This window comes from Parus major, chromosome 1, assembly GCF_001522545.3.
Source record: "Parus major isolate Abel chromosome 1, Parus_major1.1, whole genome shotgun sequence".
NCBI classification, from domain to species: Eukaryota; Metazoa; Chordata; class Aves; order Passeriformes; family Paridae; genus Parus; species Parus major.
The window spans coordinates 37847606-37873628 of NC_031768.1; the positions used below are offsets into that span (position 1 = coordinate 37847606).

At 37.9% G+C, this 26023-nt stretch overlaps 1 protein-coding gene across 5 annotated transcripts in view; it reads left to right on the forward strand.

The window, feature by feature from the left end:
• The window catches only part of NALCN (sodium leak channel, non-selective), a 230516-nt gene that overhangs the window by 76508 nt on the left and 127985 nt on the right, over positions 1-26023 (forward strand). For all 5 annotated transcript variants that reach the window (XM_015639136.2, XM_015639156.2, XM_015639165.2 and 2 more), the window contains 3 exons: positions 3140-3282; positions 3401-3505; positions 6212-6298. In XM_015639136.2, coding sequence (XP_015494622.1) covers positions 3140-3282; positions 3401-3505; positions 6212-6298 — 335 coding nt within the window. The remainder of the gene's footprint in view (positions 1-3139; positions 3283-3400; positions 3506-6211; positions 6299-26023) is intronic.

Sequence of the window (26023 nt, forward strand, 5' to 3'; positions counted from 1 at the left end):
TTTCATTTTCTGAACTTTCTTTGTTTTCTTTTTTGTTTTAACCATGTACAGCTGTAAAACATTTCCAAAGGCAGGAGTATTTCTTGCTTAGATAAAAGTAGTCATTTGAGTTTGATATAGGTTATGATGTTGATTTATTAAGTTTTAATCTCTACTGAGAAGTGTTTTTCTTCTTTCCATTTTTTTTAACTATCATTGTGTTTAAAGGAATTCTTTTATCGTAACATCAAAACATGGAATTTATTAGACAACTTCAAACAAAACACAAAAACTTCAAAACATGTTACTTTATTTAACTCTTTTATCATCAGGAAGTTCTTCCCAAATTAATATTGAATGCCATCAAGGTTTAGCCATTTACTGAAATAAATAGGAAAATTATCATAAATATTTGCTAGATATCTTTATATCTCAAATTCAGCAAGTTACCCATGCCAACATGCCTAAGCTGATGAGCAGTGTCATAACAGCCATGTGTTTAACTCTTCATGATTCAAAGCTTTATCGTGACTGAAAAGCCTCACCAGTGTCTGCAGTTATATTGCATAAATCATGATCCTAATGTTCAGGACTTTGACAAGAAGTGACTGTGTTCTGAAGTAGCAGGGCCTGTTATGTATTGAATAGCCAGGCCCTGCAGGTTTTCCTGTCCTCATTCCCTGTGGCACCCATATTCCTGCTTCCGAGCAATCTGTGTTCTCATACACCCTAACATGAGACTCTTTGCACTACACTGTCATTATTTAAGCCCTTTGAACCAGTAGGAAAAGACACTATGTCACTGATAGAATACAGACATCTGTGGAAAACAATAAAATTGCCATTTGATCTGAGGGGCATATGTTAGGTTTCGTTTATGGCAGCATTCCCATGTCTGGTTTTTTGGGATGTATCCTACCATCACTTAAAATTTTGATATTTTCTCACCCTCCATATGGCTTTGAACATGGTGAGAAAAACAGAATATGTTGCTGTGAGAGGAGAGTCTTTTAATAACTTACTCATTGGCTTTAGGAAGATGTAGTTCGAAATTAAAGAAATAATCAGAAAAAAACAGAAAAGCAAAAACATGCAGTAAGGTAGATGTTAACTAAGAATTATTCTTATTTTTGAAGGCAAAACATTTCAAGGTGTTGCATCCCTTATTCTATATGAAAGAGGATTTCCAGAGATAGTGAACAGCGTGGTTCCTAGCATCAGTAATGAATGTTTTATTACTTTCTAGTCACATATGTTAAGCAAGAAGGTATATTCTTAAGAGGGATTGCTTTCTAATATCCTTAAGAATACCTCTACCAGATATACACTATAGAGACATTTTTACTTTAGTGTCACAGGCAAACTCATTTTAATTGGGTTAATTGTGCATTTTTGTTCATTCACAGTATTGCTTTACTGTGGCAGATGGCCCAGTGATGTGTTATAAATACTTTGCATGACATTCCCTCTATTTTACTAATCTTCACTGTGACTTTCCCATTGATAATGACTAATGACAATTTTCTAGCCAGCAACTTTTAATAGATTCCTTTTTTTTTCCTTAATCTCTGCCTGTCCTTAACAGCACTGTTTTGTTCAATAATTTAATCAGTTCAGCAACAGTATATTATTAGACAATTGAACCATTACTTTTTGAATTTTTGAAATGTAAAATACCCATGAAGTAATCACTGATGAATATTTCAGTATTGATAGAGACCACTTTTTCTTCTAAAGAAATAGAAAGGGTTTTGCTTTCTATGCTTTAATGCTTTTCCTTTCCTTTTGTTTTCATTTCTTTCCCTTGGTCCTAATAACCATGTGCAGGAAAAAGAAAGAATGTAATAACTGAAAAAACTAACAGTTTTGGCTATCCACCATGCCCATCTAAACCATTTGACAACCACCTAACAAAAGCAGGTGTTATAGAGAAAAAAATAAATTTTTCCCTCTCTCATCAGTGAAGATTTATCTGCAGAAGGAACACCCTGAGACAAAAATGGTTCCAGGTTCATCCAGTCCATGTTAATAGACAAAAATATATAGATGTTGCAAATTCAGTGGGAAAATAAAAACACAGAGCTCCTTACACTATGGTGTGGTTTTTTTAGGAAACTCCTGGACTCTGGAATTTCTGCCCAGAACCGCTTCTTTCTCTGTAGAAAGGATCAGATAGTCAACTTTCTATCTTTATATTGCTAGCAGCTGCTGTGTTTTGCTAAGGGCAGTGCTCCTTATGCTCCCTCTCTTTTATCAAAGGCATTCCATGAAACAAAGCAGTAGTGGAGCAGAGCTAGCAGGTGGCTGTAGGACAATTCTGTGATTTCACAGCAGTTTGTGAGATTTCACAGTTTAATTTCACAGTTTAATTGTGTTTCTTCTTGGAACAAAAAAATTGCTTTAAACAAGAGTGACTTACAAGCCATAACCAGTCTCTATTTTGAAGGTTTCATTGCAGAGATAAGGAGGAAGACCAAGCTGGCTAAAGCATATCAGACATTAGGTTTATTTTGGACTTTAAGTTTAAAATTAGTAGCTTTATAGCTGTTACTCAGAAGTGGTTTCTGCACACGAAGGTCTCTCATAACTTTCCTTTCATCTTCTCTCCAGCCCCCTCAGAATGATATAGCAAGTTCCGCTTAAAAATGCTTTTTTAAGGCAACATACGTATATTAATGCAGCTACTAACTCAATTTCAAGACAGTTCAGTAGCTTGTTGTAGATGCTTACCTGTGCTTGCTAGTGTCAGGCACCTTCTTGCTGTATTGCTGCTTGCTCAGTGTTGCTGATATTAAAGGTGATTTTTTTAACCTACTGAATGTTGATCCTTGTTAAATCTGCCTTTTCTCAGGGATGCTGCTGAATGCAAATGATGGGACAAATTCTGCTTTTGGAGGCATTTGCATACTGCTAGTGAACCCTTCTAAGGGATTATTCATGTCTGTCCAGGGAGGGGAGTCAGTCTGATCAGACAAAACCAATTCATATTCAATTGCAAAAGGAAGAAATGTGGAAATGCACCAGAAAATCTTCTCTTTGAAGGAGGAGAGATGATACCCTTTAGAAAAAAACAAAATTAGGATAGATAAAAGTTTGTTTGCTGATACTAGAAACTTTCAGGGAGGTTTAATCCAAAAAATTTCATTTTTTCCTCTGACAGGCACAAGCATATTTACTGTTTATGAAGCTGCTTCTCAGGAAGGCTGGGTGTTCCTTATGTACCGAGCAATTGACAGTTTTCCCCGATGGCGTTCATATTTCTATTTCATCACCTTAATTTTCTTTCTGGCCTGGCTTGTTAAGGTACTGAAAAATATGTCTTTTTTAATTGATCTTAAACATAGATCATATTAGAATTAATTTCTTCTCTTTTCTGCATGCTGAGCTTTCTGTCAGTCCTTCTTTCTTATTCTTTTTTCAGAATGTTTTTATTGCAGTCATCATTGAAACGTTTGCAGAAATTAGAGTGCAGTTCCAGCAGATGTGGGGATCCAGGAGCAGTACTACTTCAACCGCCACCACCCAGGTGAAGCACTTGAGATGCTGAGAATCTTTGGGGATTCAATTTAGTTTCATTTATGAATTAATAATAAGCAAAAATTCCTGTCATATATGATATATTTTACTTTACATGTTACTATCTATATTCTAAACCTGATATACGAATTTTCATAAAAGATTAAATTCTTGGTTGCATTATCTAACTAGTCTTTCTTAAAAACAAATAATAGAGAAGACTGTAATATGGTCCTCTATATGGCTAGGTATGTTATTGCTGTGTTTGTGTTCTCTTTAACAAAGTATGGTAATGCTTTTTTATCACATCATTGGTGGTTTGGAAGTCAGGGTTGCTATTGGATATCACTTCCTATGCTAAGAAATAAGAGCTGAAATCCCAAAGTTGTGGCTTGAAGAAGAGGGGTCAGAGTTCAGTAGCTGAAGTGTTTGGGGAAGCTGGTCCTGGAAGTGAGAAGGGTGTGCTGACATCAAGGAAGGATAGGCTGTAGGGGCAGGGAAAGAGCTGTGCTCGCAGCTGGGACAGCCACAGAAAGTGAGACCCCAAATAGAAATAACAAATAAGAGAAAGCCGTGATAGGAAGGGTGGACTGGGTAGTGGGAAGGAACACAGTATGAAAAAGAAGAGCTACTGGTTTGGGATGTTAATTCTCTCCCTCATTATTTTAACAATCAGATTATGTGTTCCAAAAGACCAGGCTTTTCCAGGCTAGTGTGGTTTGCCATCTCTGAGAAGAACCAGTACCAACTGCCTGCAAAAAGCTCTTAGAAAGACAGATATGAGAAACATACCTATGCGGGAATTTTTTCTAACCATGTAGTTGGAGATTATTTATTTTCCTAGGCCAAAGGATTTAAGTTTTCAAAATTAATTAATGAATATTTTTATATTCTTTTCTATATTTCTTTAATTCATATGTAAATCTAGTAATCTAGTCCTTTTCTGCTGGCTGCTACATTTTTTTCCTCAAATAGACTTTGTGGTATAAATTTCTATACTCTATATGTCTTTGTCAAAGCAGACTTTGTGATATCAATTTAAAATCTAAAAAAACTGACTTTTCTACATGACATATGCTTAGCCTGGGGAACTTAATGTTCATAGGACAAATCCTGAGCCATATAGGCTTATTCAACATACTCTGAACTAGAAGATGGAACAGAGAGTTCAGTGTAGGGAAACACAAGAAGCAGCCAACATTAAGAAATTTAAAATATCCAAAATAATGTTAAGATTCAAAGAACACAAACATGTTGAATATAATCTGCATCACACAAATTAAAAATAACTTGCTGGCTGCAGACAAGCAAATGGTTTGAATGCTTGCTTCATTCCTCGAGTCAGTGGCATAATGGGATATCAAGAGAGTCCAGGTTCCCAAACTGCAAAAATTATTTATCTTTTTCTGCATTAAGATGGACAGAAAATATCTTGCAGGATTTCTTGTTCAAAGAATCAGATAACACAAAAATTAAAACCCATGTTTGTTTTGTGCATGAAGTAGCCTTGAAATATCTGCCTTAATTTTCCCAGTTCATGCATTACTGAGCTGCTCCCCAAACTTATTCCTATAGAAAAGAAAATGAGTGTCAAGGAGTCGAAGTCTAGGTGATCTCTAGAAAATGATAAAAGGAGGTTCTTCTAAAGCACTTTAGCACTGCACTTTAAAGCATGGTAAGAAGAGGAGTAACTGTGCTGATCTTAATTGGCAACTCTTCAGTGCAGAGATGCTAAATAAAGACTTGGAAGAATTACAACCTTATTTGGGTGACACTGTCCCCAGTCTAATGAGTACTTCTCTCAGGATGACTTTTAAACTTCAACCATGCTCTTGTGGCTGTGTTCTTGAGGTGACTCGTTTGAATGCTGGGTGTCAAGGAAAAGGTGGGAGTGAGGTGGGAACTTTGCCACACTTCATTGCATGGTATATGCAGGTGGCAACTCAAAGTGCTGGAACCATTCATTTTCTTCCAAGGACATTTTCAAGGACAGTGTTAATCACTTTCAGGAATGGTGTCTCGCTGTTCCTTATGTCCAGCAGTCTGCATAATTATGTGTCCTAATTTCTGAGGGAAAAATCCAACAAAACAGAATGCCTATGTCTACTCTTCCAGAGGCTTGATAAAATGTGAATACTACTGTGGTCAAGAGAGCCTTTTCCATTGCCATCATTAGAGCCTCGAAGTATTCAGCTGTTTACAGGAATTATAAGCTCTGTGAAACAATACATAAGGACTGTCCAGCTACTCTTGATATGCATCAGTGCAACAAAAATAAAGTGGTCCTTACAGTAAAATAATTTTTCCAGTAAAAATGATGAGGTTGTCTGCTATTGCCAAATGTTCCATGAAGCTTATTTATATGGTCACAATGTATATGTGTGTACTTAGGATAAGCTTACCTTAGTAAGGAAATTATTCTGAATAGGTACCACCATCTAACGATGCTGGTCAGAGATAAACTAAATTGCTTTCTATATTAGGACTCATATAGAAATTAGTCTGAATTGTACTCAATGTTATATGAGTAAAATTCAGACAATTAATGTTGGAAAAAGCATGTTACTTTTTTTTTCTGTAGCAGAAAGAATAATTCCTCTGTTATTTTAAACTACCTATCATGAAAATGTATGCTGGCCCTTAAGGGGAATATATTAGATCTCACTTGTATTTATTGCCACATAAAACATTTCTGACAGCAGTCTTCCCTTTCTAGATGTTTCATGAAGATGCTGCTGGAGGTTGGCAGCTTGTGGCTGTTGATGTGAATAAACCCCAAGGCAGAGCTCCTGCATGTCTACAGGTATGACATTGTTTTTTAATAAATCAGTGTGTGTAACCAGCATCACTCAAATGCTGCCATAAGGACATTATGCTGAGAAATAGCTACCATCGTTTTAGTCATGTTTTTTTTAAATCCATTGCTTTCTACAGTGTAGATTTTTTCTTGAAAATCACAGATCAACAAAGAAAGATGTGCCACACCCAAAGGGAGAAGATTAGAAAAAAATTTCCTGATAAGGTTCTGTTTTGTGTGCTTATGAGAGAAAGATTTAAGATTTTGGAAAAAAGTAGTTAATCATGTTCTATCTCTCAGAATTTATATACAAATATATTCTACTCCTAGGTTATTTGCAACATAAATGCTTGTTTATTAAATGCAAAATACAATAACACAAGCCAAGAAGCATGACTAATCATAATAAACACAGAAGTACCTAATTTCTCTTGTTCCCTTGTGAAAATAGGCTCATGGAACAGGGGGAGAGGAAGCATGTAGGGAGCAAGCAATGCAGTGTTTGAAACTTCCAGATTTGATATTCCTACTTGGATAAAAGTTAATTTGTAAAACTCCATCCTCATTTTTTAAATAAACCCAGACTAAGATAAGCAATTTTTTATAAATCCATTTTTTGAACAGAGCACTGTACAGCAGCTTAAATTTTTATTTGTGAGTTAAATAATGTCATTTCTGGATAAAACAAACTAACTTCAGAATAAAAAGCCAAATCTTTACTATAGAATTTTCTGGAAATTTTGGTTATATTTGTTTTAATGTGTAAGCTAAAATACATGTTCTTGTTGGCAGTATGTACATTGCTGAACCCTAAGCTGGCAAGCACCTTCAATCCCCTCCACAAACTGTTCACTCTCAAATATCTCTGCTTTGCCAAACCACTGCCATATATTTGATTATAGCATATGTTTTAACAGATAATTTATCTTCCCAATTTCATTCTTGATTTTGACAGCAACAGGAACATCATTTGTGGTGTTCTCAAGTAACAGTCTCAGGTATGTGGATAAAATGTAGCTGAACTCACAGTGAAAATAACTTCAGATGAAAATTAAGATACCGTCTGAGTTACCTGGTCTACCTTTGTGGTATTGCATTTTTGTCCCTTACAGGAATCATGTGAACACAGTAAATTGTGTTCCCGTGGACATAAAACTCATACATTCAACTTTTTATATTTGCCACTCAACTAGAAGTTTTCTTCTTTTTCTTCATCATTTTGTGGAATAGGGGAAGCTCTGAAACAGTTCTAAAGTGCCCATTTTAAGACATTAAACTACATGATCTCTGTTAGGTGTCCATTAATCGAATAGTCCATTAACTGTATGAAGTCCATGTCCTAATCTCCATTAGTAACTTTATCCTTCATGACATTACTCTCTCTATCGATAAACAAGCTGTATTGAGTTGGTTTTGTCATCATGGAGGCAGTGAACATGCTGTTCTATGTTTTATGTGCCTTATGCATGCTTTAACTTTTAGATATCAGAAATAAGAGTTGAGCAGTAGGACTTGCTTTTTATAATATGTAACTTCCATGCATTTGATAGCTCTCATTCATAAATATAAGTATTCTGTGTGTTGTAATACTTTTTGTGGATTTTAGCTGCCAGTCTACACATATTAGGGTGGTCTGATGATTTTAAAATGTTCTGAGAAATGGATTCTTTGTTCTTCATCAAATCATAATCTGAGAATTTCAGAAAGAAGATAGTCTTACTCTTTCTTATTGCTGTACTTACTACATGCCTGAGCTGGCAAAGTATTTATGCATTTGTTCAGGGAATGGAATCAAAGTTGGCAGGGGGAAAGGAGTGAATTTGTTATTGATCAGACTCCCTGCAGCAGCATAAATGTTTTTTCTGACACAGGAAAGGGATGAGAACATTAGTGGGAGCGGTCTAGGAATGTGAGAACTGCTTCCTGCAGCAGCAGTGATCTATAAGGCCTGACTACAATAAATTTCAATCCAGTTTATTTTAGAAGACGTATGTAAATGACTATAAAAATCAGCTATATAATTTTTTTTTGTTTCTTGTTTTGTATTGGGCCAGTCTCAGAGAGACAGCTGGTCTGCTACCCTGTGTAGCCAGATCCTAGGAACCTCAGATACTCAGAGCTGGTGGCATCCAACCACTCAGTTTCCTCTGTGCAGCTCTCAGATTTATTCATAGGTACACTTTATTTATGTACATTTTTATATGTACATGTCTGCATGTCAAATACCTGTATAAACACACATGTTTAAAGACGCATTCTAGCTACTTGTAGGACAACAATGGGGTGCAGAGGTGTGGAACATAGAGGTCATAGGTGGCTGGAGATGCATTTCTCCATGGCCATGGATAGTTTCCAGTTACCTGTAGGAACCTAATGGACTTCAGAGGTGGTGTGTGGTGGTTGTGGTATAGCAATATCAGATAATAATATTGCGGAGAAAAATGAAATAGAGGTAGAAGCAATTTAAGCAACAACTGAGGAAAGTTTTAAATAGAAGCAGCAGGCCCTATCTACTGCCTGGTTTTAAAGATTTGTGCTGCTGAGATTTGTGGGTTTGAAGGCCAAATTCTGGTAGAAAAATACTTGTCAAGTTAACTGGAGGAAGTATTTCACATATTTGAGATTAAAGACCTGTCTAGTGCTAACCATGAGTTGCTGATGGCACTGAGGACATCTCTGCAGTTTTCCCTGACATGAACCAGAGATTTTACAGGGGCTGTCCTGTTGTACCTGCTTAGTTATACACTAGAATGTAGTATATTAACTAACTTCCAACTCCTTGGTTCCCTGCAAAAGCATTAACATCCTTTTTCACAGACAGGGCCAGAAGCAATGGACACAGCATTAAACAATGGGAGGTTCTTCTGAATACCAAGAAACACTTTTTTACTCTGAGGGTAACTGGGTGCTGGCAAGGTTGCCCAGGGTGGTGGAGTTTCCATCTTTGGAAATATTTAGTAGCTGTCCTGGAAAACTGTCTCTCAATGTCCTTGCTTGAGTGGTTTTGGTAGCATGGAGACCTGAGCCCGGTGGATATAGGTTGTATGGGAAAGATACAGGGCTGTTGGAGGCAGTACTGGCAGATTGGCTTTGGTGCATGGAATAAACTGCTCCACACTTCACCTCAGGTGTGCAGAATAGATGTAGACTGTACCTAGTACATTCTTTCAACCTGTCTTCTTCCGTTCTTGTGGGTTCCCCACCAGAAGATGCTGAGTGTTAGGGGGGTGTTATGGCACACTGAGGAATTATGATTTGCGAACAAAACAGGACAAGATGAGCTCACAGTGTAAATATATCCCCAGTGGGACGACAAAGGACATTATGTAGGGAGCCTTTACCTCTTAAGTACACCACCTTATAGACATATGTTCAGGCTGTGGCTGACTACCATCACCTTTCCCTCCTCCACTGCATTAACTAGAATGAGTAACTGCTTGCCTTTAAGCTTTTCATATAAAAATGTTGGTGAGATTGCTGATTAGAAAACAAGCATTTCTTGCTTAACAGAAGAAAATAAGAACAAACAATTTCTAAGAGAAATCGTGAATGAGAACTTGCAAATGCCACAGCTGATCTTAACTTGATTAAGGTGATCAGCAATGCCGTGAACAATGTTCCCTTTCTCTTCGTTAGGATTTCCTACAAGTAGATACTTAAGTGTGTTTGGATCTTCGGGACTGACCCTGATTTAATTTGGGGAAAAAACCCCAAACAATTGCTGATTAAAATCCAAATGCTGGCTGACAAAGCTTGATGCATTTGATTTTTGGCTGTCATATTTGCTGTATTTTAAGCAAATTTGAGACTTCTTCTTATCTTCCTCCAGGCAACATTTGCAAAGAGTATCTGCAAAACAAAAGAGGTAGCTATGAGAGTTTTAAGCCTACACTTAGTTTGGCAGGATATTAGCTTTGAAACCTAACTGTTTCAAGGTTAACTGTGGAAGAAACTACATGTTATTAATGTCTGGGAGTGAAAGAACTCAGCTAAACCATGTGTCCTTTAATTCTTCAATTGTTTCAGGGTATATATCCTGATAAGCTACAAAAAAAGTGCAATACTGTCTCAGTAGGCAGCTATGCAGTGCATGGAAAAATGAAGATAAAGAAACATAACACAGCAGAGAATGCGCTTTTGTGTTTAATAAAACCTTTAGACTTTTTTAAACATGTTGATGTTGCAGAGTCTTAATGGCTACATTGGACTTCTGTGGGATATGGCCCTAGAGTTCTGCCCTACATCTGATTCTGACAGTAAAATTTTTAAGTAATTGTTTAAAGTCTGTGTTGCATCCCCAACAGACTCATCCCCTTTTCATTAAAGGCATTAAAACAAATTTAAAATTTAAGTCCACAAGACCACTAATACAAGTTATGTAGCATTCCTGACTGAGAACCAAAGTCACAGACAAAACAAGTAACTTGCAAAACACATTTTTTACAGGCTGACAGGGAGGTCATGGAGACTCCATCTCTGGTGAAATCCAAAACCCAAGAGACATATTCCTCTGTCATTGTTCTAGGTGACCTTGACTTGACAGGGGGGCTGGACTGGATGATCTCCAGAGGTCCTTTCTGACCCTAACTATTCTGTGATACATTGATTTTATGAGAACATACATTGATTTATGAGAACACACCTTTCTAGAGATGGCATCTGTGAATATTAGGTGATAATTTTATGGGAAAAATAGTGCATAACTTTTTAAATTTTTTTCTAGTGCTCATGTAAGAGTGGAACTGTTCCCCCATGCAGCAGCCTATCTCTATCCCAAATGTTTCATGTTGAAATTCTTTTGTGACAGGGAGTCTGAAGTACTGAAGGGCAGGTTCGAGTAGTCTCACTCTCTCCTCTCCCAGCTTAGAGTAATGCAAAACTCCACTCTCTGTAAGAATGAGCCTACTTCAGTTGGGATAGAAAAACACTGCCTGACCTCTGGTTGGTCTTTACTTCACATGTATCAAGTGACAAGCTTGATTTTTAAATTGAAAATTTAATAAACCTTCACAAATTTACATCTTTAAGTGGTAGATTAATGTCTGTGAAGGCACATGCAGCATGTTTGTCCATATTGCAGGATTGGGAAGGAAACAGTTAAAGGCAGAGCTGCTATTCAGGGGAAATAAGCAGGCCTGGGAGAAGGACCAGCAGGGACATTAGTTTAAATTCACTGAGGACAGGTTGCACTTGAGGAGGAACCAGCTGTGGCAACATAAACTGAGGCTGGGCTCTGCTGAAAGTGCCCTGGGAGTCTTAATAGACAGCATGCTGAACAGAAGCCAGAGGCCTTCCCTGGCAACAGAGGAAGTTGACAGGATCCTGGGTTATTGTGTGGACGGAATTATCTCCTGTTGCTCAGTGCTGCAAGCCTTAATCCAGATACTGTGTCTGGTTTTGGGCTCCCGATGCAATCAGAATACTGACAAACTGACTCCAGTTCAACAGAAGGGCTCCAAGGTGCATGAGAAGCTTACTGTTTTTCTGGGCTCTTTCAATAAAAAATGGTGAATTACAGTATGCAAAAAAAATTATATGGGCAAAATATGTTTGGTTCTTTAGTGTTATGGGATTATCTTTTTAATTCATAACAGAAAAGGAAGTGGTTCTTGCCACTTACATTTACATTTTATTTGTCCTGTCCCATCCTTCCTCTAGTTGAATTAACTGCAATCATTTCAGCCACCTGAATTCATAAGTTCTTTTATTAACATAAGCTGAAGGCCAGTTTATATTATCAGACAAGACAGGGAACTGAGGTATCTGAGGAGTAAACATGTCCCTTCAGTTGTAGCTGCTACTATGCTTAAGGCCTCTGTAAAAAGGAGGCAAGCAAACATCAGAGAATGGTAGCACTTTTACCTTCCTCATCTGAAGTAGCATAAAGCTAAAACTAAGCACACATTTAAAAACAGTTCATTTGTGAATCCCCAGCCAGTTTCTGACAGTTAGCCAGATATTGGAGTATCCATCCCTCTACACTATTCACCAAACTTTCACCATTTCTTCCCATACTCTATGTACAAGTAGAAAATAATGGAATTCTTTTTGTTTATTTTTTTCATAATGCCCAGTATTTACTATCTCCCCATATACAACTGAGGATAGCAAGATGGGATGCAGTTGGACTGTATTGTGTATGTTCTTCTGTTGCCAACATGTTTTGTTTCTCCATAGAGCCTCCCATTCCTCCTCGTTTTTTAACTGTTTTTACCTTACCAAAACTAACAGTTTGCTTTTACATTACACTTGACATATTCTGTTCCTGAGTCTCCTCAGTAAAACTAATATGGTTGGTTTTCTGTACTGTTTCAGTGCTAAGTGCATCACTGAAAGTGTCCAAGCTTCTGTTAAATGGTGCAATTTCTAGGCTTTCTAAATGAGAACAGGGCATAAAATAAAGAAGGGTTATTTTTAATTGCAGCCTCAGAAGTTTAGGATTTGGAATCAGTTAATCTTCTGAATAAACTCATATACACAAATAATAAACTCATTCAAATAAAAACTTAATTTTAGCAAACTGAAAGAGAAGATTTTTTTTTCCACTGTAAGAGAAGATCCCAGTTAATTGGAAGAAATACATGTATACAATTTAATGAAAGACACTGTAGATAAGAATATAATAGGACAGAGTAGGCACACTTTCTGCTGTTGATTCCTAAGTTACACTAAAGGTCAAAATAGTATATAAATAGACTACCAACTTTTTTGTTCACCAATAATTATTGCCCATGAGAGAAGAGAAAACCCACTTGTGTTCTCTTCTGTTGTTCTTGCAGTGAAAATCCCTAAGTACTGCTTTATTTCGTGTCTCTCACATTCAATATATCCAATCATGAAACTGCTAAAACACTCAATTCCTTCTTCTCTGGCTATGTCTTTTCCACCCTTTATGTTTTTTATGCCTTTGGATATTGCTTTTCATCTTTTTGTCTCCTTCAAGTTTCTCTAGAGTTCTGTAATTTTACAGAATTCTTTAACAAATTGAGATAATACATAGCATGAAGGACTGACCTTTTTTTGATGCAAAAAGGTATGCTTAAATTTCTGACACTAATCATATGCTCAAAAGTGCTGTAAAAATAATGTCACTTGCTCATATCATAGCTTTGTGACCTTCTATTTCTTTCGTAGGTGAAGCACATATGATTAAAAGTGAACATAGTATATTTAATCTGTTGAAGATTTTACTGTCAGAGTGCACACAGAGTTTGTAAGTGACCACTTCCATTTATGCTGACATATCTGACACAGTGTCCTCATGCTTTTCAGCTGTGCATTTCATTTTTGCCCAAACTATTAACATAAATAGGGAGCTACTGTCTGGCTCATTGTTTCACACAGGAGCCACATTGGGAAAGTGTTCATAATTTTTCTGTTCATTACAAAACTATGTATTGAGAAAGCTGAAGATGTCATTACTTGAAGTTAGTAATACCAACCACAGTTTCATGGATGGTATGAGTTGAATCTTTCCAGTTCAGTTTTAAATGTCTTTGCAGACAGGGAGACAAAAAGAAGAAAGCAGTGACAAAATCATGAGCAACCTCTAAAATTAAAAGGAAAAGAAAAATATGAGATATAACTTACCTTTAAAGGGTAAATACTTGCTCAAAGAATTTTAAAGGCTTTTTTTCTGAAAACTGGTCTTCATTTTTTCTTTATTTGTGAACCTAAAGCTTCCTACTGAGCTTGTAGGAGTAACTCATGGTAGGCAGGAAGTTCTAACACACTACAATATGTTAAAGTAATATCAACAACAGCAAAATAATGTGGCAACGTGGGAGCCTCAGCATGCATTCATGCCAAATGGTTCATGTTGAAATGGAAAACACAAAGATTATTTTTCAGTAAGAAAAGAAAATCAATATTTTAAATCAATGCCAGTCATAGGGAACAGTGAGAACAAGTAACAAAAGACCACAAAGCACCTTTGGGAACACTCAAAAAGAAAATGCAATAAATATAATACCATTATACCAAAATAAAAGCTTCTTTGGCCCACATTAGGATGTGTCATAATCAGAAAAACCATACTATTTTTTTCATGTTGCCAATTCCAGCCACTTCTGTAAAATTAAGGAAAACCTAGGTGACTGAGTTAAAGTTCTTTAAAAACACCATAATGCCCATTTTTCCTGCCCTCTTGTCACAGTCTAGTCCGATTTACTTTAAGCTACTGTACTGCTGTATGCAAGAGTCCCTTGCAGGTCCCCTATCTGTCCATGCATGTTGGTTCTGCTCTGCAAGTATGCCGTGCACCCTGAGGATAGGCCAGTGGGCTCCCAGGAGAGACAAGAGGGGTATCTTGGCAAGCCCAGTGTCATTCACCAACCCAGCAGGTTAGACATACCAAGGCACACTACTCACCAGGTGAGATGCTGGAACTCCTTTGAAAACCCTCTTTGTAGATCAGCTGCCACAGAAGTAAAGATATGGTTAACCTCCTCATTTGTTTTACCTAACTGAGCAGTTTGTCACATTTGTGTGACACAAAGAGAGTTACAAAGGCTCTGCACAGATCCTGTAGGGTATTTCTGTCTGAATTATTGTTTGCTCAGACATAGCACCAGACTTGCATTGCTCCACGCACCATTGCAATGTTTTGCCTTGGATAGCGAGAGGCCTGAAAGGGCAAAACCCTGCCCTGGTCTGGGGGAGCAAGCATCATTATACAAAGACCAGACTAGTAAAACCCAACAGATCTAGCTGGTCCATGGAAAGTGGCTGTAGCATGGAAGTTCCATGGAAGTAGCTGGACTTGGTCATCTTTATGGGTCCCTTCCAATTCAAGTTATTCTGTGATTCTAAGTGTCTTCCAAAGCAGGTATTTGGGAGGAGATTTTTGTTAACACACCACACGTAAATCAAGTTAATCTTTCCTCCATCACTCCCTGCTTTAGAGAGTTGGATATATCTATTTCCCAACTCAGACTATTATCAGCACTATTTATCTATCAGATAGAAAAGTCTGATCTTATTGCAGTGCCTCTCAAGTAGTTAGTTAGGTTAATATGTTTAAATACCACAGTAGCCAAATCTCACAGGGATAATTTTTTCCACTATAAGGAATGTGAACTACAGCAAGAAACCTATTAAGTAGTTTTCTTAAGGTCTACAGGAAATTTGTTCTTAGACAATAAATTGAACCCAGATCTCCAGAGTCCCTCTCCATTCCCTTAGCCATTAGGAAATTTCTTCTCCCAGTGCACAATATAGTGTGTTGAGGAACTAAATTCTAAATAACCCAGTAAATTAAATAAGTAGAGTTTCACCAAAGGACAGGCCCAGACTCATGCAACTGTTGAAACAGAACTTTTAATAATAGGCCCTTTCATTTTTGGAGTAGTAGCATTTCCAAAGCCCAGAGAAGAATTAATAAAACCAAACTTCCTGCAAATTTTAATTAAAATTTCACAGGATATTCAGCGACAATATACTTAGCTAAGAAAGGCCAGAAGAATGCATATTAATTTAAAGTGTCCTAAAAACAGGATATATATTTTCCAATCTGATTAACTCTTTCATAGATTCAAATTTATGCACCATGTTCCTGAGCAACAAAACTCACCCAGACCCTTTGAAAATAGCCAATATATCTCTCACTAGAGTCTTAATAAATAAAGGATGCCTTCAATATATTGCAAATGCATTATTTTTAAGGAAGTCTACATTCATTTTCATTTGGTTTGATAGAACTGAAACAATAATGCATGGTGGGATTAGTAAAGATCTTTGGGTTTAACCAGATTTTAAGATTTTGTTTTCTTTTCACAGTATTTTGGTCAGTAATTCACATTTAATAAGATTAAAGCCTATTTGGGGTGCTATCCCCCCAAAAAAATAATACTTTAACATATTGCTTTCCTTTTGATTCCTTTTTTTGGATGGATATCCAGGAATGTCATAGGTTACTGGAAACCTTGCAGTGCTCATAAAACTAGCAGATAAACAGTGCATTTTCCATGTCTTAAATATTGGCCAGTCCCAGAAATAGGCATATATAGCTCATACTTTTCTGAACTTCTGGATACCCGTTTATGCCCTCATTCCCTGTCTTGCACTCCAGCAGTAGGTCATTTAGGGACTTTCTGGAGTGGATGTTAAATTAAGGCTATTATATTTAGTACCCAGTGATAGATTTATCACCTATCTACTTGTCTAGCCTTTTTTTTTAACCCATTTATCGTTTTGGCCACCAGAACTTGTTCATAGGGAGAAGTTACATAAAGTAACAGTGCAGCATTTTAATTGATTGCAGTTGCAAATTAATGAAATTATTTTCCTGAAATTATGCAGAAATAACACAAAGCAGTGCAAAGATTATTGGTTGCAATTTTGAGATGGGTGCTCAGTTTCAATAAAACAAAGAATTGAAACAGCAAAACTTGACAATCAGGAATATAGGTTGTTGTAACATGCAATCACTAACAAGAGGAAGGTAGGCAGGAGTGTCTGAGAATTATAAATACCAGCCATGGGACATGGTTGCTTTTTGTTTGTGTCTGTGTATGCAAATAGAACTCCCAAAGCTGAGGAAACATCAGAAAAGGAAACAGGCTTTGGATATCAGTAAGGAGTGTTATAAAAAGACATTTATGTATTTGGTGACAAGGCTGTCATTTTTAAGACAACTTTTAAATCTTCCCATAAGTAACTTCTGACATTAACAAATATTAATTAACATCATAGTTATTAGATCCCCACCGTAATTTTGTCTGTGCTTTTATTTCTTTGTTATTGCATACTTGCATCAAAAAGAAAAGTAATTTCTTTAAAAAGGGGATACAGAACTGCATGCATGTTTCCAGTTTGCAAGATATACAGCCTCCCTCCTGATCTCCCTCCTTCCTCTTTCTTGCCTGTCTTTTTCTTTGTAACTATTATACCAAACCACATATGTTAACAATGAGTTAGGCACAGTTCTTTTGTGTTCTTATTTTTTTCTCTATAGCTTTCCATTTACTTGCCAAACTGTCTGTTCTTGTTCATTGCAACCAAAGTAAATGACTAGCCACAGTTTGTAGCAATGTACCTCCCAAAACTAAACAAAAAAAGAAAGAAATATTATTCTCACTGATTTGCATTTAGAAAAATAAAGCATGACTTACTCATTCTGAACATGGAAATTCCCTGCAGATTTAAAAGATAGAAATCACATCTAAAAGACAATATGATTAAGCTTATGAAAGGGTATTAGTTTTCCTTGGCAGTAGTTCTTATTAGCAGAGAGCCTTCTGCAACAGAAAACTTGGTCACATCAGGCTCCTGGCATCTTCTAGAGAGATTTAGGATCAAATATTTTGAATATTAGTAGGTTTTCAAAAACTTTTCTTTGTCAGAGTTATATCATATAATCATTGAATTCTTAGGCTTGGAAAAGATTTCTAAGATCAATAAGTCCAACCATTAACCCAACATTGCCATATGTTGTCACCTCTAAACATTTAATCACTTTCAGGGATGGTGATTCCATCAATCCCTTGGGCAGCCTGTTCCAATGTCTGAGAACCCTTTCTGTGGAGAAATTTTTCTTAATATCCAATCTAACCCTCCCCTGGTGAAATTTGTGGCCATTTTAACTCATTTTTTCTCAAGTCATTTGTCACTTTGGAGAAGACACTGGTCCCCATCTCACTAAAACTTTATTTCAGATAGACTAAACAACCCCAGCTCCCTCAGCTCCCTGTTTCTGATAACACCCTTCCCCAGTTCTGTTGCCCTTCTCTGGATGTGCTCCAGAACCTCAGTGTCTTTTTTGTAGTGAGGGGCCCCAAACTGAGCACAGTGCTTGAGGTGTGGCCTCACCAGTGCTGAGCACAGGGGGCCAATCACTGTCCTGGTCCTGCTGGCCACGCTATTGCTGATACAGGCCAGGATGCCATTGGCCTTCTTGGACAGCTGGGCTCACTGCCAGCTCATGTTCAGCAGCTCTGGACCAGCACCCCCATGTCCTTTCTGCCAGGCAGTTTTCCAGCCACTTACCCCCAGTCCTGTAGCACTACACGGGCTTGTTGTGACCCAAGTGCAGGACCCAACACTTGACCTTGTTGAACCTAATACAATTGGCCTTGGACCATTGATCTGTTCTGTTCAGATTCCTCTGCAGAGCCTTCCTGCTCTCCAGCAAATCAACACTTCCAGACTTGGTGTCCTCTGTGAGCTGACTGAGGGTGCACTCCATCCCCTCGTCTAGTTAATTGATACAGATATTACCCAGGACTGGTCCCAACACTGAGCCCTGGGGAGCCCCACTGGTGACCAGCTGCCAGCTGGATGTAACTCCATTCACCACTACTTTCTGGGCATGGCCATCCAGCCACAAGGATTGGCTGACACAGTTAGTCAAAGTGTCTGAAACTTCTTGTTTTTTGACAAGCTTAAAGTAGAACCTTTTGTGTATCCCTTGATTTTCAAATGGGTCCACAGAAAATCTTCTCCAGAAGAAACAGATTTTACACAAGGAATGTTTATAAATCTTGATCTTCTTTTGTACAGGTCTGTAGAGACATGTTTGGTCTGGCTGAGATGGAGGTAATTTTCCCCACAGAAGCTCTCATAGTGCTGTGCTTTGTTAGAAAGGCGTTTTGGCTGCTGCTGAGCAGTGCTTAAACAGCGTAAAGGCTCATTCCGACATTCCCCCCCTCACCAGGAGGCTGAGGTTGGACAAGGTCTGAAGAGGGTACTGAGCCAGGATATCTGACCCCAGATGACCAAAGGGATATTCTATATCATAGAATGTCTGCTCAGCTATACAAGCTAAGAGAAAGGAGAAGACACACACATATTTGTTGCTACAAAATGTTTCTTCTAGAGAAACTGCTAGGCATGCTGAAGCCCTGCTTCCTAGGAAGTGTCTGGGCTTCACCTGCTGATGGGAAGGAGAGAATAAATTTTGTTTTCCCTTGCCTTCACATGTAGCCTTTGCTTGTACTTCATTAACTTGCCTTTATCTTGACCAATGAACTTTTTCTCCCCTCAGTCTTTCCAGCTGAGGAGGTGAATATGATAGAGTGGCTCAGTAGGAACCTGGCATCCAGGCAGGTTCAATTCACCACAAGAGTTCATCCATTAGGCAGACACATTCAGTTCTTACAACATCCTGGTCAAACTAATAAGCCAAAAATCTTCTACAATAAAATATGCAAATTGCTTTAATTTTTTGTTAAAGGCTGCTTCAGTTAAGTGTTTTTCTTGTTGGTTTGTTTTTTTTTTACCTCTATCTTTTTCTTTGACCTGAGCAGGCATTTTTCTAGCATTCTTTTTAGTAATGGACTTCAGTACAGATTGTACTTATAATTTGTACTTAGAAATTTTTGGCCACATAAGTGTCAGTGGATTATAGGAACTATTCAGTAATGCCACTAAAATTGAAGTTAATCTGAGTTTCCTTTAGAAAGTCTTACTTCTGGAGTTAAATATGTCCAGTGTTTCAAATCCTATCAAATTGAAAACAGGTATTTAAATTGTCATGTGGCTTTTCTGTGCTTAGCACAATTAGAGAAATCAAAGTGTTAGGAGCAGCAGCAGGAGCAGCATGACTTCTTTTGGAGCTGTAATTTGGACAACAAATCTGAGCAAAGTGGAACACTGCAGAGTCTTGGAATAAAGCTAGCAGGGTTTCGGTTTTGGTATGTTTGCTTCATGTGGGTTGTTTTACCTTGCAGTATTTTCCCTATTTCTAATATTTCACAAAGAAAGGTCTCTTTTCATTGGGACTGCAAAGAATATCCTGTACTACAGCTCTGTAGGTTATTAGTTTTTTTCTTTCTAGGGTAATTTTTAGACTTTTGAAACCCTTCAAAACAAATCACTTCGTAATATCTTTTTTATTACTCTTGGTTGACTCTTGAGAATCAGTGTGGTCCTGACTTATCTCATGTATCTTTAAGACCCAAACAGATGCCAGTGGTAGGACCATAGTGACACAGAGCCAATGGAAAGCAATGAGCATTTCCAGAGGGCAGTGGAGGATCTGAATCCAGTCCATCACTCTACAGGCCATATTGGACTGCAGGTGTTTACCTTCCTATTGTAGGTGTGCCAGTGTTTTTCTTGTGAATCACTAAAGCCAAAGTCTGTACCTCCTTTGTCTTCAGTAGGCCTTAATAATATATTTCTGATGTGAAGATTTAAAGAAAAATTAAATCCTGCTTCAGCAAACATGCATACTGGATTTTCACAAGTATTTTGCATTTATTAAATCATACTGAAATCAGTAGAAGGTACCTAGAGTTTTCAGAATCATATTTTCCTATGAGTGATTTCATTCACATAAATGCAGCTGTTTTACAGAGAGTGTTTGCACAATCGTGTCGAAGTTACCAACCTTTATCCTTCATGAATTTTTAGAGTAATAACTGAAGAGCAGCATCTTTATCTGCCCTATGCATTTTAACAAGCTGAAGGCTGCAGTGAAATACAGTAGATTCAGATCATCAAGCTGATTTCCTCACAGTTTTGTTTCCCTTTCCTGGGATTCCATTTTTTTGCTATTCTTTCTTCAGACCTTTGGAAAGAGGATCTTTGAGGCTCAACAGGAGCAAAGAAGAAAGCTGGCAATGTGGCATATGGACAAAGGTGACTGGCTTTCTTCGTGTTTAATGGATGTGAACAGATAGCACATGTTTGCAACCCTTTGTTAGCATAGATGTACTTTGATTTCTAGGCCTAGATTTCATTTTGTATTCAGGGTGAGTATATTGAAGTTTGAGCTCTTTTTTAAATCTGTTCTTTCAATACTTCTACGCAAAAAAAAACCAAAACAAAAAAAACCCTGTAATGTTCTTGTCTTAGAGCTTTCAGACAGTATATGAAACCAAACTGTTACAATCAGAGTGTGCTTTCCATCTTATAGGAAGACAATATTTACTTTTATTTTTCTAGCTAAAGAAGGATACCTGGCCTAGATGTTACTGGACATGGACTATAACCCTCCGAACTTCCTTCTCCATAAAGATCAGTCATGTCCACCTTACATAGTGCTTGTCCCTTTTTCTCTTTTGGGGCTCCATGGCATCCCTGTGTCTTTCAGGCACAATTATTTCTCTTCTGGGTATCCAGAATAAATTAAGGGTAGTAGTGGTGGCTCACCAGAATGATAATGGTGTGGTGCTGAGGTCATGCATGCTGTCAGGTTTGATACCAGGGTGACTGAGATTGTTCAAGGGTGCAAAGACTTTTGTGATATTAGACAATTGTACAGAATGGAGAGAACCATGCTTGGCCAGTTTTTTAAGCAGAACTCTCTGAAGAGGTCCGAACCAGACACATGCATGCACCTGACACTTAAGCAGACAGGCCATCAGTTTTTGTGGTTCTTGGCTTTCATTTTTTTAACAGAATGAAAGTACCAGATGGTAGCAGAGAATGAGTTTTCCTCAAGTGAGAAGTTTTTAACAAATTCTTTAATAACACAGAGTCAAAAACTATACAGTACAATACTTAGACACAAAAAACAAACATGCCTGATTTTTAATGATAAGTATTTTAAAGGAGTGATTTCAGAGGCCAGAAAATTAGGATAGGGTAGAGCAGGATATACATTATACATTATATAATACAAGCAACTATGATCATTACAAGGAGTAATGGATGCAAAATGAAAGATGGGAAGTTTAGGTTAGATATTAAGAAGAAATTTTTCACAGTGGGGATGCTTAGAAACTGGAACAGGTTGCCCAGGGAGATTGTGGATGCCCAAAACCTGGCAGTGTTCAAATCCAAGTTGCATAAGGCCTTGAGCAACCTGGTCTAGTAAGAGTTGTCCCTGCCCATAGCAGAGAGGGTTGGGATTAGATAATATTTAAGGTCCATTACAACCCCTTAACATTCTATGATTCTATGAATCCATGATTAAAATCAGAAAAAAATGATGGCCATTAATATATGTTGCAGAGTCTGTGGAAGAGTTTGTGTGGTAGCAGGAAAATACCCTTCCAATGTCTGCAGCCATTGTCAGGCCAAACGGAACAAAAATGCTAGAAAGTAATTCTGCATTGGTAGGGATAAGGGTATAGTGCAGCAGATTGTCATTTTTCTCTCTTGTGAAATGAACTAGTTTTCAGTGGTGCCCAGCAAAAGAAAAGGAGTGTCCATAAACTAAAATACAGAAAGTTCTGCCCCAACATGAGGAAGAACTTCTTTACATTGAGGGTGGCAGGAGCAGACTGCCCAGGGAGGTTGTGGAGTCTCCCTCTCTGGAAATTCAAAACCCACATTGACAAATTCCTATGTGATCTGCTCTAGGGGATCCTGCCTTGACAGGGGAGGAGAAATCTCCAGAAGTTTCTTCCAACCCTGACAATTTTGTGATCCTATGTTTCTTTGAGAAAGGCAAAAATTAATCACAGCTGTAAAAAAGGCACTCAGCTGTGTTGGGTTCTTTCCTCGGCTTTGCCTTTTGTCTATACAAGGAGCCTTGATATTTCCACCTCGGTTTAGTGTAGAGCTGTTACTTGGGCTTCCTTCTTGTCAGGACGGTTGGCAAAACACTACCATATTATTTCTTCATAAACAGTAACCAGTTGTTCCTGTGGACAGGAATGGACATTTAACTTACTTCAGTTATTTAAAAATTATTTGTCCAACTGAGGCAAAGAGTTGTATTTAGTGGAGAGAAGACAATTTCTTTGCTAGTTGTTATAAGTACTTAAAGATCACAGTTGCCTATCTCAAACACTGTTAGGGCCAGAAAAGAATTTTGCCATGAGATAAGCACAGAATGGTACAACAGGATGGCCTAACTCCAAGCCTGGCAGAAGTGAGATCTGGCTAGCACATCTTAGGTAATACATCCAGACAAAAATTCCCACTGCAGCAAACTGTGTAAAGAAGCAACTGCTTGTGCACATATTACTGCTCCAGTGAACATCACCCCACGTTATAGGACAGATGGCATCTGGGATCACTGAAGCCCCATGGATGCCTGAAACCTGGATTGTGAATTTAGCCCCTGTGACAAGAGTTTGAGATAAGAGAAAGGTGGTACTGCTGTTCAAGTACTATCTCAGATCTTGGGGAGTGTAAACAAATCTGGGGAAGAAGAATGCATCTCTGATGATGGACATAAAGAATGCAGCCACAAGGAAAGCTAACCCAGCAACTGTGCTGAAATCAACTTTGACTGGGTAAAGAGTTCCACAAGGGAGAGATCATGATGACCAACTCATAGACCATCTTCCCCAGAAATTCACCAACCCAAAAGATGAGAAACACTGAGAAATGCAGACTAATTACCACTAGAGGCAAGGGAATAATTTATCCAATGAGCATTAATTCCTTTGTTTGGTAAAATGTATAAATAGTGACAAGTTTTGAATGACCTCAGGACCCCCTACCACCAAGAAGCCCAGGGTAAAAAAAAATGGTCAATGGGATGCTGCTGGGTCCATGAGTGGTGGCTGTCTTCTTGAGCTCTCTCTCTCTTTCTCCTTTCCCCACCCTCCTTTCCCCTCCATTTCTTTCTGTCTCTCCACCTGAAATTTTATTGTTAAATAAAATCATTAATATTGACCTTAGCATATGCTCTTGTTTTCACCTTAATTGAGGCACAGGCATCTCTGAGTAATCACAGTCTTAACAGTTGTGACAGATTTTTCCATTTTTATAGGCCTAGACCCACAACATATTTAAATTGCAATATTTCAGGAACTTTCATAATTAATTTCCATAATCTGTCATTGTCATTGAATCTTCACCTCATCCTTTGAATAGTAGCCTGAAACATCATACTTTAAGTGCCATATATTATTTTGCTATTAATGCCACCTGGTGCATGTATTACATGTGGTGACATTTTATTAATTGCCCATTACCAAGTGTGTATATAAATAATTTCCTTTTCTCCGTCATAAACTTTTCAGAAGATTTGGCTGAGGAAAGCAAATATATGCACTAGTGGGCTTGATTTCAGAAGGTGTTTTACCACAGACACTGATAATATAGCAGAGTTGGCAGTACATGTGCTGTGTTTCTTTATTTCTGGCCTTCGCTTCCCTGATCCTAGATAACTGAGAGGAGGAACTGAAACACTAATTAGTGAAAGCAGACTGTACATCCAATTCCCTGCTTCATCCTCTCTTTAGCTGCATAAACCTTTGCCATCCAGTCTGTTATTCAGTTATTCATATTATTCAGTTATTCATATAATCCTGAATATCTCAGTTTTCTTTAGGATCCTGTAAGCCACTTCTCTTTTACTGAGAAACTCCCTCCTACTGACTATTCATGGTTGTTTGCAAGAGAAGTCTTACTATTTTTACTCTCAGGAGGTACATTTCTTCCTCTGCCCAAAGTAAAATTTCCTAATGCTTCATAGCACAGAAGCCACTACCAATAGGTCTATTCACAGACCCTTAAATTCTTATTTCTTTCTTCTTTAGTCAGGGTTCAGCAACCTTTGCTCAATGCTCTCTGTCCTTAGCCAAGGCTGATAATCGCCACTGCTTAGAACAACTCTCTCTCTTCCCTTTAGTTGCTCTTGCTTAATCAGAACTTATAAACATGTTCCTCCACTCACATGTGTACACATTTGTACAGCTTTATGTATATCAGTCACTGAAACAGGACAGAAACAATGCAAACAACTGGAAGAGCTCTCTTAGCAAGTTTTTCATGGGTGAAAAATCTTATGTTCTGTCTCTGAAAGATGATCTGTACCATTTCTTCTGGTGGGGGTCTTCCTTTTCTGCTGAATTCCTGACTTCTTATGCTTTGTGGAACCATGATGGCTCCTGTGCTGCTACCAGTCCAGAAGGATTTCTGTGGGAGCAGGTAGAACTGTTTCTTTTTTCAAGGATACTACTGAAAATGCTTCACATGAAGACTGCAAAGGATGTGGATGAAGTCTGGCAAGGTATAGCTGTGTTACAGTATTGGCAGCTTCTAGTTTATGTCAGGGGACTTAGAGGTGGCAGTGAGTAACATCCTTCAAGAAGTGATAGGAGTAACTTCCTAGGATATAGAGCAGATTGAGTGGAGTTTATTGTAGCTGAGTCTGCTGTTGAGTAAACTAAAACCAAACCTGTAGTAAAGATTTGCCTGCAATGGTACTTGGGCAAAGAGCTGTGTGTGATACAGAAATACCAGCTTTAGCTTGTCAGTCTTACAGCTGAGTATTCTGAGGCAGGTTGTTATTCACTGATTGAGCTGCAAAAGAGGATGATTCACTGCTCTTTTACTGGGTTTCTGAGAGAAAATTGATGGGGGATTCTCGATGTACTGCAGAGCTAAGTAGAGTCAAACACTAGTTCTTGGTCTTCATCTACGCATTCCTCCGAGAAGAGGTGAGGAGGGAAGGGAATGAGACTAGCACAGGGTTTTTTCCACTCTTCCTACAGATTTTTTCCCCTTTAGTTTAGGGGAAGTGTAGAAGAGAAGAAATAGAACCGTTGCATCATCAAAATCAGTGAGAGTTTTGTCACTGACTGCTCTGCAGAAGGATTTAATTTCTAATGTTTTAAATATAGAACAATGGATTTGTAGTCGTTAAAAATGGCAGTCTGAAACAAAGCTACATATCAAACAGTATTGAAACAAATAAAAATGCCAAAAATCCGTGATGTTAAAGAGCCATGTACTTGCTGAGTGTTCCTCCTTAAAAATACAAAGATTTAGGAATGTATGGGAGAAACTAGATGTTTATTTATTTCAGCTATAAATATAATGAAAAAAGGGAGTTCCTTAAATTTACTTCACTCAGTATTGCTAACATTTCTAGAATAAGGCCTA